Source organism: Halichoerus grypus, chromosome 6 (genome assembly GCF_964656455.1).
Source record: "Halichoerus grypus chromosome 6, mHalGry1.hap1.1, whole genome shotgun sequence".
In the NCBI taxonomy this organism is placed as follows: Eukaryota; Metazoa; Chordata; class Mammalia; order Carnivora; family Phocidae; genus Halichoerus; species Halichoerus grypus.
This window is the reverse complement of record NC_135717.1, coordinates 118,237,355-118,254,468: the sequence shown is the minus strand read 5'-3', so window position 1 is coordinate 118,254,468 and position 17,114 is coordinate 118,237,355. Positions and strand designations below refer to the sequence as shown.

General features: G+C 55.9%; 1 protein-coding gene across 1 annotated transcript; it reads right to left on the bottom strand.

Annotated features, from left to right (window-relative positions):
* Positions 1-138: 138 nt before the first annotated feature.
* KRT7 (keratin 7) lies at positions 139-17,082 on the bottom strand. The gene is made up of 10 exons (XM_036096407.2): positions 16,794-17,082; positions 14,809-15,494; positions 13,092-13,303; positions 10,915-10,975; positions 9,652-9,747; positions 8,023-8,187; positions 6,910-7,035; positions 3,494-3,714; positions 838-872; positions 139-421 (listed from the first exon to the last, which is right to left on the bottom strand). The coding sequence occupies exons 2-10, from the start codon at positions 15,130-15,132 to the stop codon at positions 267-269; spliced, it is 1,395 nt and encodes a 464-aa protein (XP_035952300.2). The 5' UTR covers positions 15,133-15,494; positions 16,794-17,082; the 3' UTR covers positions 139-266.
* Positions 17,083-17,114: the final 32 nt, after the last annotated feature.

The window sequence follows — 17,114 nt, the reverse complement described above, 5'->3', positions numbered from 1 at the left end:
GTGCTTTCCCAGGCTCCCGCACAGATGGCTCTTCAGTATTCAGAACACACCCAATCCTAAGGCCCCTTCCTTCCCCAGCCCTCTCCACCCAGCTGATGAAGCCAGGATACCAGGTACCAGGCTGGGCCTCACCCAGGCTTCAGAAAGGCTGCTTTATTGGAAGCTATTCTGACATTTTTCAGACTGCCAGGCAGTCTCGGGAGCAAGGATGGGAGTCCTCCTGTGACTGCGGGGGGGGTGGGGGGGGGTTCTCCGCACACCGGGGCTCATTTTCGTATGCTCCTATGGGTGGCAGCTGAGGTCCTGCTGGAATAGGACCTGAAGGTCCCAGGCCCGCCGCTCGAGAAGCTCAGGGCATTGCTGCCCATGGTTCCTCCAAAGGCCACCCGGCTGCCACCTCCACCACTGGAGCTCACCACAGCTAGGAGAAAAGGGAGGAGGGTTCCATCAGCACAAGGCCCATCACCTGAGGCCCCAGACTTCACTCCACCCCACTCTCCTGCTGTGCCTGCCCCTCTCCCTCCCCGCTGCCTCCCCTCCCCACCACCCTCCTGGGGCCAGCCCACCCCCCACCCCCCACCCCCACCCCCACCAGAAGGAGCCTGGGGCAGCTGTGGGGGCTGCAGCCCAGGTATGCCCTGCCTCACTCTGCCCTCTTGCATGGCTCCCCTGGGCCCTTGAGCCTGACTTGCTGGGAGCTCTGGGGCACCTGCTAAAAGCTGGTGAGGGAAAGAAGCTCCTGGTCCAGACAAGGCCAGGTCCTCAAGCCAGTGTGCCATCCTGCAGACCCAGCCTAGTCTAGACAGCACAGGAGATGGGCCACAGCCAAGGACTTACAGATGTTCACAGCTCCCACTCCATCTCCAGCCAACCTGGGGGGCAGAGGAGAGACCTGTGAGCAGCTCTTTCCTCAGAGCTGGAGGAAGCAGTCCCAGGGCCCCCTCCACCCAGGAGCCAGCAAGACTGGTATTCCTTCCTCTATCCCCACACCTTAGTCCTCCTTCAGCCTTGTTGCAAAATAAGGGGGAGCAAGAGGAGTTCACATAGGCCCTCCTACCTACTGGCCATGTGACCTTGGGCAACATCTCAAAGCCTCCATTTCCTCACCTGACTTAGTCCTAGCCTCACAGAGTTGTTTGTGAGGGCTGAATAATATAATTTATCTAGAGCCCTGGGTGCACAGGATCTGATGAATGGTAGCCGTGATTATTTATGAAGACAGCTGCCTCCCCTAACCAAATCATAAAACCCTCAAAGTGGGCTGTAGCTTATTGATTTTTGGATCTCCGGCCCCTAGCATGAGGTCTGGCATGTAGCAATTATTCCGTATGTACTGAAATAATTAGCAAATTGTTGCTTTCGTGAATGCAGCTAAGGCTGGGACTGAGGAGGGAGCAGAAGGTAGTCGGGGTGGCTTTAAGCAGCCCTACTGGAAATCGAAAAGCCATGGGAGACAGTTGGGCGTATTTGTTTTGTGACTCACAGCTCCATTGTCACTAAGCCCTTGGCCTTGGGGTTGAGTTTACTCTGCAGTGGGGAGGGGAGACCTCACTTTGGTAGAATGAGTGAGGGGAGCCCAGCTGGCCTCATCAGCCCCAAGTTCAGGAAGAGGGCAGAGCAAAGGACAAGGGCAAGAGATAGATATGCTAGGAAGCTTCCAGGCCCCTTGTTCCACGGGCCCCTGGGAGTGCTGGGAGTCACTGGAAGTTGTGGGTGGGGAGGGAAGCCAGGGTGCAGTCAGGTAGCAATTCCATGTAACAATTTCTGGTGCCATGCCTACGAATTCAGGAGGAAGAGACCTGAACGTCTAAAGCTCTGGTGAGGAGTGTGATTTTTCTCTTCTTATCCTAAGTAAATATTTGTTTTTGTGCCTAATTTTATATTCGTAACTCTACTTTGTAACCCCAAATTGCATGAGCTTCTAAGACCACAAATCCTAGACCTGCCCCTGGGACAGGTGGAGGGGTTATGGGATCAAAAACAAGGAGTCCATCTCCATGTCCCCTAAGAGGTGGAGAGAGGACAGTTGCCTCTCAGAGAACCGGGATCTAAGCCCCAATGATGACAATCTACACTGAGATTAGGCTTTCAGACAGAATGTTTCCATTCTCTGTGCGACCTTGGGCATGCCACTCGCCATCCCTGAGCTTCAGCCTGCTCAGCCGCCCATGGGAGGAAGTGGATCCGGCCCCATTCTATGCATCCCCAGCTCTGGTTCTATGAGGAAAAAAAGCCCAGGGTATGTGTTCCCAAGAGAGCGTGGCCCCCGCACCCATGGTGGCAGAGGATGCAGAGAGGCATCGTGGCTGGGACAGTTGGGCTCTGGGGCTGCCCTGTGCCCCAGATCAGCTGCTCTCTCTTCCCAGGGGCCTTTGGTATTCAATTCCTCTTCCCATAAAGACCAGATGCCAACCCGGGCAGGGATGGGTCAACTGCAGTGGCAGAGACCCATCTTCCTCTCCTTCCCCAACTCCTATCCTGTGGCCATGTGTCTTCTCTCCCTCCTCCCTGCATCCAGGCACTCTGCCCTAGCACTCCCTCGTTCCCCAATTCCTTCCTGTCCACGCCATCCTCCAGCCTGTCTCCCCATCCCCTCAGGAAAAATGCTCCCCAAAGAAAAAGTTCTGTAGACATTGAGCATTTTACAAATGCACGTGAGTGGTCTCTAGGTGTTCCCTTTACAAATGTTTGGTGTCCTCAGACCATGCGCGAGCTCCCCGAGGACAGAAGCGCGTCTTCCATATTCTCTGTCTCCGAGCTGGGTCCCAACAAGCCAAGCCCTGATGAGTCCTACCACCAAGCCTTGGCCCACACTTTTCCCTCTCACCCTCTCCAAACCCTAACCTTCGCCCAGGGCACAAGTCTAAAGCGTGGCAAATTGACTGAATGAATCAACCAACCCATCCAGGTGAGAATGAAGGCCCAACTTCACAGACATAGGTTCCATGTCTTTCATGAAGAATTCCTATAACACCAACCCAGCCCAGCCTGCTCTCTGGCCGCAGGCATGCAAATTGTCTGTGGGACCTCCCCACATTCGGTCAATATCATGTGACTTACCACTCAGTGATGTGGGAGAAGCAGCCTGGCATCATGAAAGATCCCTGGACCAGGAATCAGCAGAGCTCGACTGCACACTGGTCCCTCAATTCATAAAACTGAACCACAGTTTCCCCTCTGTAAACTAAGCAACAATACCTGACCTGCTTACCTGAATATATTGTGAGGATCAAATAAGATGACCCTGGCCACACATGAAGGGGCCGTTATTATCTTCAACTTTCCCATTGAGCTTTACACCACATGGTCTTTCCTACTAGAAGGGCATCTCATCAAGAGCAAAGAAGCAAGCATCATTTACCCTCCCTACACTTCCCATCCCTGGTGCCTTGCAGAAGAGAGGCCACAGAAAATGTCTGTAGATGGATGAATGTCAAGCCCCAGGCCCCACCGAGCCCCAGAAGGATCCCCTTCCTGGCTTCTGTGTCCTCACCGGCTCTCCTCGCCCTCCAGCAGCTTGCGGTAGGTGGCGATCTCGATGTCCAGGGCCAACTTGACGTTCATGAGCTCCTGGTACTCGCGCAGCTGCCGGGCCATGTCCTGCTTGGCTCGCTGCAGGGCGGCCTCCAGCTCCTCCTGCTTGGCATGTGCATCCTTCAGGGCCAGCTCCCCACGTTCTTCAGCCTCGGCAATGGCAGCCTCCAACTTGGCACGCTGTGGGCAGTAGTGATGACTGTGAGCTGGGGGGCAGGCCTTACCAGTCACTGCCTTCCTGCTTCCCCATCCTGCAGTGAGCACCCGGGCAACTTGCTCACAGTGGCTTCACTGGCACCAGTCTATTCCCCCAGCACCAGGGAATCCCCAAAGGTTCAAAACATGGGCTCTGATACCCAATGCCTAGGCTCTAATACTGGCTCCACCACGTGGTCTTGGACACATCAACCCTTCCAAAGTCTCCTCTCTTCTAAAACAGCAATAATCACAGTGTCTGCCTCATAGGGATACTGCAGGGATTAGATGAGGTAATACACAAGTCCCTGGCCAGTGTCTAGCACACAGTTAGTGCTCAATAAATGCTATTATAATTGCTATTATTTTTTTTGTCAACCACCAATCTGTTCTCTGTTTCTAGGAGTTCTGTTTTTTTAGGTTCCACCTATAATGGGTGCCTGGGTGGCTCAGGTGGTTAAGCATCTGCCTAAGCGTCTGCCTTCGGCTCAGGTCATGATCCCAGGGTCCTAGGATCGAGCTCCGCATCGGGCTCCTGGCTCAGCGGGGAGCCTGCTTCTCCCTCTCCCTCTGCTTCTCCCCCTCCCTCTGCTTCTCCCCCTGCTCATGCTCTCTCTCTATCTCAAATGAATAAATAAAATCTTTAAAAAAAAAAAGATTCCACCTATAAGCATACAATATTTGTCTTTCTCTGTCTCTGACGTATTTCACTCGGCATAAATGCCCTCAAGGTTTGTGTTGTCACAAATGGCAAGATTTCTTCTTTTTGATGGCTGAGTAATATTCTATTTTATGGCTGAATTATATTATATTATATTATATTATATTATATTATATTATATTATATATATATAATCACATTTTCTTTACTAGTTCATCCACTAATGGATACTTTGTTTCCATGTCGTGGCTATTGTAAACAATGCTGCAATGAACATGGAGATGCAGAGATCTCTTTGAGATGGTAATTTTATTTCCTTCAGGGCACCTGGGTGGTTCAGTTGGTTAAGCAACTGCCTTCGGCTCAGGTCATGATCCTGGAGTCCCGGGATTGAGTCCCGCATTGGGCTCCCTGCTCAGCAGGGAGTCTGCTTCTCCCTCTCCCGCTCCCCCCTCTTGTGCTCTCTCTCTCTCAAATAAATAAATAAAATCTTTAAAAAAAAATAAAAAAATAAATTTTATTTCCTTCAGATATATACACAGAAATTGAATTGTTGGATTCTATGGTGGTTCTATTTTTAATGTTCTGAGGACCCTCCCTACCGTTTTCCACAGTGGCTGCACCAGTTTGCGTTCCCACAGAAAGTACACAGGGCTCCCTTTCTCCACATCCTCGCCAACACTTGTTATGGCTTGTTATAATCACTATAATTAGTAAATGCGATTATGATTTTCTAATGCCCATCCCCCCTCCCAGTCCCCAGCCGGAAGAGATCCAAAGCCATGGGATCTTAGTTGAGTCCCCAAATTTTGGGCAGCTGACATAAACCATCTTCAAAACAGGCCCAGAACAGGGGACTTGGAGCAGAGAGATACTGCTTGGAACCCCCAGCCTCAAAATGTGTGACCAGCAGCCCCCTGGTTTGGGCCGGGTTGGTCGGATTCACGATGGACCTGAGCCGGGGCTGCCACTTCCTGCCCACCAGGAGCATTCCTTCTATCTGTACCCCATCCACACACCGGGAACCTATCTAGCCCTGGGCCTCCTGCTGTTGGGCTCTGAGACCTACCACTCCCACCCCTACCCAGCACTCCCCCTTCCTTCTCACCAGCCGCTCTCCGTCCTCAGACCCTTCCCTGTCCCGGGTGTGCTCTGCCTCTCTACCAGCCCTCCTAATCCTTCAGAAGGCCCCTCGCGTGCCCTCTGCCCCTTGTCCACCTGCCGGTCCCCTTCCCTATCACACTGGTGCCCCCTTGGCACTGCCTCATCCCACTGCCCCGGGGCCCCTCCATGGCGGTGGACACCCCAACTCTGGGGCCTGCTCCGCCCCGTTGTACAAGAGGAGAAGCAGATGTGGCAGAAGCTGCAGGGTCTGGGAAACCACCATTCAGTATTCTGTGCCTCCCCTCCCGGCCTGGAAGCTGCCTCGCCTCACCGGGACTCATAGCCCTGCCTCCGCGCCAGGAGGCAGCTTCCACCCTCATGTAAAGTGGCCTGCGGGGCTCCAAGGGGAGGACATTCTGGGTAAGTCACCCCCACATCCCATCCCCCCAGCTCATCTGGAGCTTAGCCCTCTGAAGCTGCAGCACTGGTTACCTGCCCTCCCTCCCCACTGCAGACACTTGCTCTGGCTGAGCTGCCCCGTCCCTCCCCACACCTCGGCCAGGGCCCGTCCCCCTGCCAGCGACACAGCACATCCTCCCAACAGTCCGTCATCGGAGGCCCGTGCCCCACGACGTGCCGGGTGCCAAGAAGGAGCGGTGAGTCAGACAGATGGGGACCGGCTCCCAAGGCATTATTTGGATTTCAGCAGAGGTGGGGGACGGCCAACCACTTAATAAGCCAGAAAACTTCAGACAGTGATAGATGCTTCCAGAAAGTTCAGACACCCTGCTGACCGAGTGGTTGGAGAAGCCATCTCTGAAAAGGGGACTCGTGTCCAAAATCCCAGGGATGACAAAGGGGCAGCCCTGTGCTGAGCTGGGAGAACCACATTCCAGATGGAGGGAACACCAGGGGCAAAGGCTCTGAAGCATGAACGTGCCTGGCAGATCCAAGATACCAGAAGCAGGCTAGTGAGGCCGGAGCACAGTGAGATGCAGTGGTGGGAGGTGAAGGACGGGGCCTTATGAGCCACCGTAAGGGTTTCTGCTGGCCTCTGTCCCCCCAGTCCCCACAGACTGTGAGCTCCCAGGTACAGCACATTGCACCCAGAGCGAGGTGCAAGGACAGTGCTCAGTACGAGTTTGGTAATGATTGGTGGTTTTTCTCAGGCTGGCCAGGCTGAGGCTCCCTCCCCAGGCTGTCTGCCCAACTACGACTCCTCTCCTCCCTTTGGCCTGAGCCAGGACCTGGCCAAGAACATTCTGTCCTGGAGACCTCACAAGTGGGCTCACGAGATTTGAGCTGCACCAGCCTCAGCCTGGGAGAGCCTCGGGCTCCTCATTCTCAGATGGCTGCCCTTCACGGGCCCCAAGAAACAGGGAGGAGGAAGCGTGGGGGAGGAGGCTTTCTCCCACCTGGTTCTTGATGTTGTCAATCTCAGCCTGCAGCCTCTGGATGGCACGGTTCATCTCTGCGATCTCGTTCCGTGTATTACGGAGGTCGTCCCCATGCTTCCCAGCCTGCGCCTGGAGGGTCTCAAACTAGAGGGGCCACACAGAGAAGTAAGACAGGGGGTGGTCAACCATTACAGGGGACTCATCCCTCACCCCCTCCGAGGAAGGCCCAAGGTTCTGAGTGATGAGCCCTCCTAGCTTATCTTCCCAGGAAGCGACAGTCTGACTCCCAGTAATCTTCACTCCCTGCCGGCAAGCCAGACTATTGGGCAGTGGGGTACAGCCGGGGTTTGCTTTCCTCCCAGTCAGGACAGGGAGGGCCAGGATGGCTCCCTAGGGCCCATCCCCATTGATCCTGGGGCTCTACTCATTCCCATTCTGTCCCAAGTGCTGGAGAATCACTGGAAGTCTGAAATCTTCACCTGTTAAACAACCCCCCTAGTAAAAACACACTTGTTGAAAACATCAGCACCACCCATTTCACAGATGGGAAGAATGAGCTCTGGAGAATGGAAGGCACTGCCCAAGGATCACACGGCAAGTCTGAACCCACGGCTCCTTGCTGGCATATCTGTGTTCTCACCCCGTGTACCATGGATGACTCCTTATCTCTGCAGAGACCTCCCTCTGCTGCTTTAAAGCCCTGCCTCAGGCTCCCTGCCCCAGAACACTAGTTTACCCCAGCTCCTTCAGCACCTGCAGTCAGCCGCCCTGCCTCCACATGGCACGTAATGATTAAACCTCCCTGGTCTGGAGGCCTAGGACCCAGGATCTAGTCCCTACTCTTCCATCTACTAGCTGTGTAGAGTTAGGCACATTACTTAACCTCTCTGTGCTTTGGGCGCCTCCGCCCTGTCAGCCCATCTGGCTGGGATCTCTCCCTGGGGAGGGACCTGGCCTTCACCTCTTCTTCACCTCTTCTGTGGGCCTCGGAGAGCACCACAGACTTAACCACTGGTGCCTGTCAGAACAGCGGGACCCAAGCCCTAAAGGCTTGAGACAGAGTGAGGAGTCAGGGCAGCTACCACCAAGGACCCTGCCAGGAAGAAAAAAGGGCCCTCCGCAGCCTCACACCTTGATCTGGTACATGGTCTCGGCCTCAGCCCGGCTGCGGTTGGCCATCTCCTCGTATTGGGCCTTGACCTCGGCAATGATGCCGTCCAGGTCCAGGGAGCGCCTGTTGTCCATGGACAGGACCACTGACGTGTCCGAGATCTGGGACTGCAGTTCTGCCAACTCCTGCAGGGATGGGACAGAACGTCAGGACTTGGGGCGTGACCCATCCCCGTTCCCACACCCATCCTGGGACCCCCTTCACACTAGGGGAAGAAAAAGGGAGAAGAGGTCAGAGTGGGCGTGAGTCACCAGAAGGCAAGGGGACACAGACCCAGCACCTGCTTAACAGTCCGCCCGCCCCCGGCAGCCCAGGGAGATTAGCAGCTTCATTAGCAACTTCTCAAGAAAAGAGTCTGGTGGGATTACAGCAGATAAAGAAGTGACAGAGTGTGGGGGACTGTGATGGCCCCTTCTGTGAGCTCTGCTGGGGCAGGAGCTCGGCTGTGAAGCGCATCACTAGGGGGTGGGTGGGTCAAATAAAATATCCCACCCCAGGATGGAACTCTCTGCAGCCTTTAAAACTGATGATACAGCTGTATTTATAACCATGGTACACCATTACATAAAAAAAAATGATCCTACTTTTACTAAAATACATATTACTATATCTCTATGTGTATACGCACAGCAAGAGTTTGAAAAGGTGGATACCAAGGTGATAAGAGCACATGTAAGAGACCTGTTTTCAATTTTATGCTGTACTCAATTTTCTGGATTTTTGGCAATGCGTATGTGTTTCTTTCATAATGAGAGGGAAATAATTAAATATACACATACATATGCACACACACATATATATACATAGACCTACGTATACATAACGTGCGACAGACATATAAAGACCCACACAGAGATTAGAATGCCCGAAGTAAACCTCAAGGAACCTGCCCCTAAAATTAACACACATGGAAATTCACTGAGGGGCTCATGGAGGCTGGAGGTTCAGAGGAAAGCTAGACAAAAAGGCACTGAGAACTGGTCTGTAATTAGCCTCATATATAACAGGGTCGCAGACCAGCGCTGCCAGATGACTGGCTGTCCTATCTTCCGCTGAAGGCCAGAGACTAACACTGATAGGAGTGGAGAGGGTTTTAAATCCCCCGGAGAAAAAAGAGGTAAAATCCCCAGCTAAGGCAAGAGGGAGAGATGAGACCGCAGGGGCAGACAGAGTGGCCTTTTGCTGGGCGGCCACATATCTGGTCCCTCTGGCTATAAACTCCCAGACACTCTCTCCTGACTCGGGCCCCCCTGGCCACCCCCCCCAGCCTACCTCTTAACTCTGTAACAGCCCAGGATCCCTAGACATCCTCCTGGTTCCTTTCAACCCCTCCCAACACCGCTCCTAAAAAATGGTCATCCCATGTCTCTGGAAGGCCAAACCTGGCTAACCCCACCCTGCTCTGCTACCCTCAGCTCCTCCTAAACTCCTTGCCCACCACGGATTCCTGAGTCCAGAAAGGATAAAGAACAGGATGAGTGCATGCACACACATTCACCCAGGCTGGCCCAGACGCAGGGGGTTAACCAGATGGCCCCTTTGTTAGGACATGGAAGACATGACATGTCTCCCACACCCAAGGTCCTCACCGTCTCATAGAAGGTCTTGAAGAAGTTGATCTCATCATTCAGGGCATCCACCTTCGCCTCTAACTCCACCTTGTTCATGTAGGCGGCGTCCACATCCTGAGGGGTGGTGGCAAGAAGGGGTAGAGACACCGTGGCCTCAGTACACAGAATATTTAGCAGGGATGGGAGCCAACCAGCACTGTCCAACCCACAGGGTCAAACACCAGGGCCCTACCAAGAGACACGCCATTTCTCCAGGCTGCCTGACCTGACCACGGTAGGAAGTTTCCTCCACTGGGCCCTCCGAAGCTGCGTGATACGCATCATTTCCATGCATCCCCATGAACACAGGTGCCTACCCAGCACTGGTAGCCTAAGCAGCCTGTAGCCCCAAACCTAGCACTTTACTGGTTCCTAAAGGCTTTGGTGGTTTGGACACAACCCTGGCTCAACCACCTACAAGCTATGTGACCCTGAACAAGTCACTTCAACTCCGTGAGCCTCAACTTCTGATGAAGGAGGAGAGCAGAAAATCATCCCGACTATAGGATAAGGCTCTCAGAGATGGGAGATCTCCAGCCTACGTGTTTAACATGCAGCTTGGTGACGGCGATGCACGTGGGCCGTGGGGAACAGCGCAGGCCCACGGGGCATCAGGGCCCTTCTAGCCACACATGCCCGTGCTCAAACTTGTGTGGACAGGGCCTGCTTTTAGGCATCCTCGAAGCACCTAAATCTCTAAGGGCCCAGCACTCTGGGGCAGGTTGCTGTCATGTGGACGGGCCTAGAACCCTGAGCTGCTCAGTGAGGGTACTGAATCAGAATCTTAAATCAAGCCCCATTAAGATACTCCTAAGGCCTTCCAACGTCGGCTTGCACATCTCCAGGGACAGGGAGATCGCTCTGCCTCAGGCCCATCCCATTCATTCAGCACATACTTCAGCCCTGCCGGGTGCCAACCCATGCCTGTCACGAAACGTTCTAACTGTGATAGAGCACTCCCGTATTTGGGTTGAAATCTCCCTTTCTAGCCTCCATCTTTTGGTCTGAATTCTAATGCCCCCAGGCCAAAAGCAAGTCCAGTGACTCACCAGATGCGCACATACACACAGGACAGGTTGTGCTATGAGGTTTCCAGATCTCTCCTTTTCCAAGCCCCTCATTCCCAGACCAGACTTTGGCCACAGGTCCCTACCGGCTGCTCAGGTGCAAGGGCCACGTCCCCCTGTCCTACACATTTTCAGATGATCCCCCCCGCACCTGGCCTAGACACCTGGCCCTCACCTTTTTCAGCACCACGAACTCATTCTCAGCAGCTGTGCGACAGTTAATTTCATCTTCATACCTGCAGTAGAGGGAGGGTGCGTGCTGTGGGTGCGGGTCTGCCTCCATGCCCCCTCCTACCCAGGGGTGAGAATCTGCCCCACATCAGCTTCCCCCCTCCTTACTGACACACCTGGAAAAGCGGGGATCAGCTATGAAACCAAACGTCCCTGACTTTCCCTTGTGGCTATTCCTAAGGCTGGGAGTCTTGGCATGGGATGAAAGGTGGGAGAGCAGGGAATGTATATGAATTAAAGGACAAAAGCTGCATCTACTGGGAGGGAGAAAGCAAATACTAATAACCAAGCTTAGGGACCACTTCAAATAGGGCCTGCACTGTTATGTGCTTTCCACGAATTAGCTCATCTAATCCTCGCGATGATCCTATAACAATGGTAGCATGCTTCGCAGGAAAGGAACAGAGGCACAGAGAAGCAGATAATCTGTCCAGTCACTACGCTGCTAAGTGGCAAAGCCCAGACTTCAAGCCTGGCAGTCTGACCCCAGGCCCACGCCTTAACCACTACTTAATCCCACCTTCTGAGGGTGAAGAAGGAGCCTGAAGCAGAGGAATCAGGAAGAGGGTGCAGCAAGTCCTGGAAGAACCAGGCCCCAGCTGAGTGGTCTGGTCCCATCTCTACTCCCACAGCCCCCACCCCCACCCCAAGTCCCTTTTTCTCCCAAGGAGCCAGTCCCGCTTATAGGAGGACATTGGCGATGCAGGGCACAGAGCAAGGAAACCCTTGGGCCTGACCCAGTATTTATTTGGGAACTTTTTTTAAAAAAGTGTTAGAAACAGGAACTCAGTAGCACCCACAGGCTGGAGGAGGGCAGCAGGGCAACTATGGTGGGGAGCACGAAGCTTCTGCAGGCAGAGCCCCTCCAGGAGGAAGCCAGACTCACAAGGGCCCATGCTCTCAGGTCCTATAGGATAGTTACAGAACCATCCTGAAGGCCACCTCTCCATCCCTGCCCTCGCAGCATGCTGCTGAGCCCAGAGGATGCACAGACAGGAGCTCACTGGGCAGCGGCACCCAGGACCCTTCCAGGTGCCCCTTCCAGGCCTCCCTCAACCCCAGCTCAGAGCTCAGCCTGGCTCTGCAGGGAAGTGCTCTACCTGTGGGGGGGGGGGGCGGGGGAAGTGTGTGAGCACACACAGGCACACGCACATGACAACAGAGGCTCGCTGGTTGCCCAGAGCCTACTCCGTCCTGCACCTGTCTGTTCCCACCTGCTGGGGGATTATCCTGTTGACTGTTGCTCTAGGGAAGTAGGGGAGTGGGTACTCTCCACAGAGGCCTTTTTGTTTGTTCTACCTGCAGTCAGAGTCAGTGTCCCTGCGTGGCTTGAGTCATCCACCTCCAGGGCAGAGCACAGAACTCACTTGCTACTCCCAGGACTACTGGGCAAGCCTGCTGGGCTGGGGCCCGGCCCAAGCCTCAGGCTTCGGTTTCTCTTCAATGGGAAAAGAGACCTCAGTGGGCCCCTCAAAGGCCTGTCCTTCCAACCCCAGTCTTCCAGGCCCCTACACTTCCTGCCCTGGTTCCTGCGCTGGCCAGAGCCGCCCCTCAGCCTTGGCAACCCTCCATGGCCCACCACACACGATCCCTCTCTCTCCTTGCTTCTTTCTGTCCCAGGTCGGCTCTGTATCTCCTCCTGGGAGTCAGGGGTCCAACATTCCAGTCCCAGCTCTCCCAGCGACCTGCCGTGTGATATCCCTCAGGACCTCGAATCTCTCTGGTCTCTAACTCCTCACCTGAACAGAGGGGCTGTTTTAGAATAATCTGTGAGGGCTGTGCAAGTTCTGAAGCGCATCTGTCATAGGACACCTTCTGCCCTACCCTCTCCTGGGGCCTTGGTGAGGCACCCAAAGGGAACAGTGCAGGTGAGGGCTAGGTGGGGATATTTTCCTGGCAAAGTCAGGTGACAAGACTTGGAAACAGCTCCCAGGGACAAAGAAGGGAGAGAAGAGACAGGGAATGTGTGGATCAAGGCCTTCCGTTTGCGGGTTACTGTACCGAGCAGCTGCACCCTCTGACCCCTAGCCCCAGAGGGGGCCTGCCAAGGATCAGCTGATGGGGGGCGCAGGCGCCCGGGGTGCCAGCGCCACCCCCCCCAGGTCTCACGAGGGTCAGTACTTGTTCTTGAAGTCTTCCACCACGTCCTGCATGTTCTGCAGCTCCGCCTCCAGGCGGCCTCCATCCAGCTGCAGTCCCTCAAGCTGCCTCCGCAGGCCAGCAATGTAGGCCTCGAAGATGCTGGGGACACAGCTGCTCTTGGCCGACTTCTGCTCCTGCAGCAGGGCCCACTTGGTCTCCAGCAGTTTGTTCTGCTGCTCCAGGAACCGCACCTAAGAGGGGAACAGAGGAGGAAACTCCTGAGGGGCAGCCCGTGCCACCCACACTGGGGTTGGGAGCGTCTCCAGCTCCCCCCCACCCAGCATAGCCCATGCTCCCACTGGCTGTTCCCCCAACCCGGACCCCGGCCCTTGATCCCCTCCTCCAGGAAGCCCACACTGAACCAGCCTCTCCTCCAGGACTCTCTGTCTTGAGTGCCTTACACTGTGACCCAGGAGTCAGATCTGCCCGGTCGACAAGGTGTCTCCTGCCTCCTATGTTCCCCATCACATTACAGATGATCTTCTCCACCTCCCTCTCCGCAGGGCTGCCCCCTCCCTGTCTGTCCTGGGCCTCCCCTCTCTGTATCCTCTCTCTGCTTCCCCTTTCTTCCAAGGTCTCAGGACAGGGTGCTAAAATAAGCAACTATTATCTGCTCAGTCTGGGGCCCAAAAGGCTCCTTGGATGCATCCAATATGACTGGGAGTAGGAAATAGCCCTCTTCAGAACTAGCAACTCGGAGCAGCAGGGCCTGGGGGCTGCAGACTGTAAGACAGAGCAGCTCAGCACCAGGGGTGGACCCTGGGCCTGGGGCGGACCCTGGGCCTGGGGAGGCTTCGGCAGAATCTTAAGGATTTGTAAGGTCTGAATGATGAAGGAGAGGGCATGGGGGGCTGGAGAAGCAGAGAGCTACACCAAGGCAGGAGAGGGAAGGTCTGGTCTAACAGTCTAACACCCCCAAGGGAGGAGGTCCTGGCCAGAGGGGCCCAGCTGGACTAGCCCCTAGTTCCTGGTCCAGCCCTACTTTGCTCCCCTCCTAGACCCACCAGTCAAGTCGGCCCCTCTCCCTCCAACCCCTTTCACTCCCCCACTCCCTCCCTGACCCCTGTGGGACCCAAACAACCAAGAAAAACCTCCTCCCAAGTGACCCTTTCCCAGAGCCCCTTAGGGCTCCTTCCCTGGGCGCAAATGGGCTATCTCCAAGGGCAGGTAGAACCTCACCTCCCACCACCAAAGGGAGGCTAGAGGACCAGGTCGGTGGGCAGGTGTGGCAGGGAGCCTCCCTCCCTCCCTCCAGCCCTTTATTTTCAGCATCTGCCATAGCATAAGCAGTGGGAGGAGGGAGGGAGGAGATCCTCAGCTGGGAACAGTGTGTCACCCCTACTCCGTCTCTCACCCCACACAGCCCCCTCTCAGAGAAACTCCTGGCCCTGGCCTCTGGAGCTCCCAACCTGAATGCGCTCAAGAAACGCAGCCCACTCCCAGACACAACCTGCGGGGTCAGCCGGACAGACTCAAGCACACCTCCTGGGAGGAAAAAGCAGGGCGATCTGGGCAGCTCGCTGGAAGAGGGCATTTGGAGCCCGAAGGGGAACAATAGTCACAGGGTTCATGAGGAGGAAGGTTCCCGATCCTGGCGATAGAAGGCACCAGACCTCCCAGCGCCTGGCGCGCGTGCAGTCAGGGCAGGTGGCTGCTGTCGCCCGCAGCGTGGCGTGGGGCAGGCTGCGGGGCTCACCTTGTCGATGAAGGAGGCGAACTTGTTGTTGAGGGTCTTGATCTGCTCGCGCTCCTCCTGGCGCACCTGCTGGATGGACGGGTCGATGTCCACCCGCAGCGGGGCCAGCAGGCTCGGATTGATGGTGACCTCGCGGATGCCGGCGCCCACGGGGCCCCCGTAGGCGGAGCGCACGGCCACGCGCGGCCGCGAGGCGCCCAGCCCGTACAGGCTGCGGCTGCTGAAGCCGCCGGGGCGCACGGAGCTCAGGCGCACCTGCGAGCCGCGCCCGGGGAGGGCGGAGGAGCGCGACCCGAAGACCTGGGAGCTTAAGTGGATGGACATGCTGACTGGACCGGGTTGGACCTAGCGGCGGGCGCGACAGGGCCGAACTCGCTGACCCCCGCCGGCCGCCGCCGCTTTTATCCGCTAGGCGCGGGCCGATCCCCTTACACAGGTAGGGGCGGGGCTGGCCGCCGGCCACCCTTCTCTGCTCGCTGGGGCCCCTCCCCCGGCCAGGCTTCCGCTCTCCGCTCCCAGGACGGGCTTTGCGGCCCAAGCAGGAAGGTCCCGAGTGGGGAGGAGGGCCGTAGTCACCCAGCGGCCGGGATAGGGGCTGACAGCGAGCGGTGGGAGACGGCCATCCGAGCAGATGTGAAACAGGTTCAGTCTGGGAAGGCTTCCGGGTGGAGGCTTCAGAAAGAGTCCTGCAGCCAGAGCAGAGAGATCGAGTGATGAAAGACTGGGGGAGAGGGGGAACAAAAAAGTTCTAGTCCAGGAGTCAGCACCCAGCCCCCGTCCCCAAGCATTCCAGAAAGGCATTCCCAGACAGCCTCCTTCCCCCACGTCCAGTTCCTCCTTGAGAGATCAGCTCAGTTCTTGAGTAATCTGACCGCACGTGGCCTGGCCTAGCTGGTTTCCCTGGCCACTACACCTCATTCCCATATAGAAACTCGGCCAAGTGGGGCATGACCCCTCTTCTGGCCCCTCTCCTCACTCCAGGGGGCATCTGAAGCCCAGAAGCCATGTGTGAATCGTTGCTTTGGGTTCGCGCTTCCCCTCCCCCTAACACACTTTCCTATCCACTTATTTTATTTGTCCCTGTAGAGGCAGGGGACACCTGCGTGTCCTTGGGACACTTTGCGGATGTCTGCACACTTCTGTGTGGACACACCTGCAGGCCACTGGGCTTCGCTGTGTGCTCACCCGAGACACGTGTGTGCATGTCTGTGAACCTTCTTGCACAGGTGGGGGTCTGTGCTCAGTGTGTGGCGGGGTGTCCGGGGATACACAGCTGCACACTTTTGGATGCAGGTCTGTGAGCCTGCTTGTATTTACACTCAAACACTCCTCCCCATCTTTCACTGCTGCCATTTTCCTGCAGAAAGGTCCCCAGCTCTCATCGTGTCGCCCACCAAACAAGTCCCAGCAGTCTCAAACCCAGCCCAAGTTGGGGAGAAACCGCGCTGGAACAGGGAGCACCAGACAGAGACAGCTCACCACCCAGCTTCACTTCCCAGGAGCCTCCAGCCACGCTTGCCACGCCCTCGGCCTCTGCCAGGCCCTGCCCCCCATTCTCCCCAGACCCCGTTTGGTTAGAGGAGCCACCTAGAGAGCCTTTGGAAAAGACAGTTGACAGGCCTGCTGCCACCTTTAGCCTACCTCCAGCCCCACATGAGCTGGCCGGCTTGTCACCTCAGACCAAGCCCTCGGGGACATCCTGGGTGGTGGAGGGTGGGGATGGAATGTCCTTCCTGGTTTTCATTTCAGTTAGATAAGAAGGCCTTCCCCTGAGACTAAGGGAGCCACAGCCCCTGTTCAGTGACCTCCGTGCAGGCCCTATCCCTGGCCCTCCCTCTCCTCTGTACTGGTGTTGGGACAGCTCAGGCCAGAGGCAGAGGGGTGCCTGAGGAGACCTTCAGTGGTCTCTGCTGTAGGCTGTGTGTGGGTGGGTGTGGGTGGGTGTGTGGGTGGGAGAGAGAGGGGGAGAGAGATTGAGATTTTACCTGGAATTCTCAGTTGTAGTTTGAAGAGCACACAGAGTTCCTGGCCTTGTGATATTTGCAGGCATGGGGATCCCACTCCTCCCCAGCCCCCACCCCAAGCAGGCTGAAGAGACCAACTGTTTAATTTCCACACATACATACATGCACACTCACACGCCTACATACCACATCACTCACATATATTCACACACACATGCACCCACATACACACAGGCACACATACCCCATGGCTCGCACAAACACACACACACACACACTCCAACTTCCTTACCCCTCAGGGCTCATCCTCAACTCTCTCCTACCACCTGCCATACCAGCCCC

What these genes read in the sequence shown, in the direction of transcription:
- KRT7 (XM_036096407.2), bottom strand. Translation starts at nt 15,132, where the DNA reads ATGTCCATCCACTTAAGCTCCCAGGTCTTCGGGTCGCGCTCCTCCGCC. An exon ending in AGACCATGTACCAGATCAAG is followed by an intron (nt 7,036 to 8,022) that starts GTGTGAGGCTGC and finishes TGGCCCCTCTAG; the next exon opens with TTTGAGACCCTCCAGGCGCA. An exon ending in TTGACAACATCAAGAACCAG is followed by an intron (nt 3,715 to 6,909) that starts GTGGGAGAAAGC and finishes TACTGCCCACAG; the next exon opens with CGTGCCAAGTTGGAGGCTGC.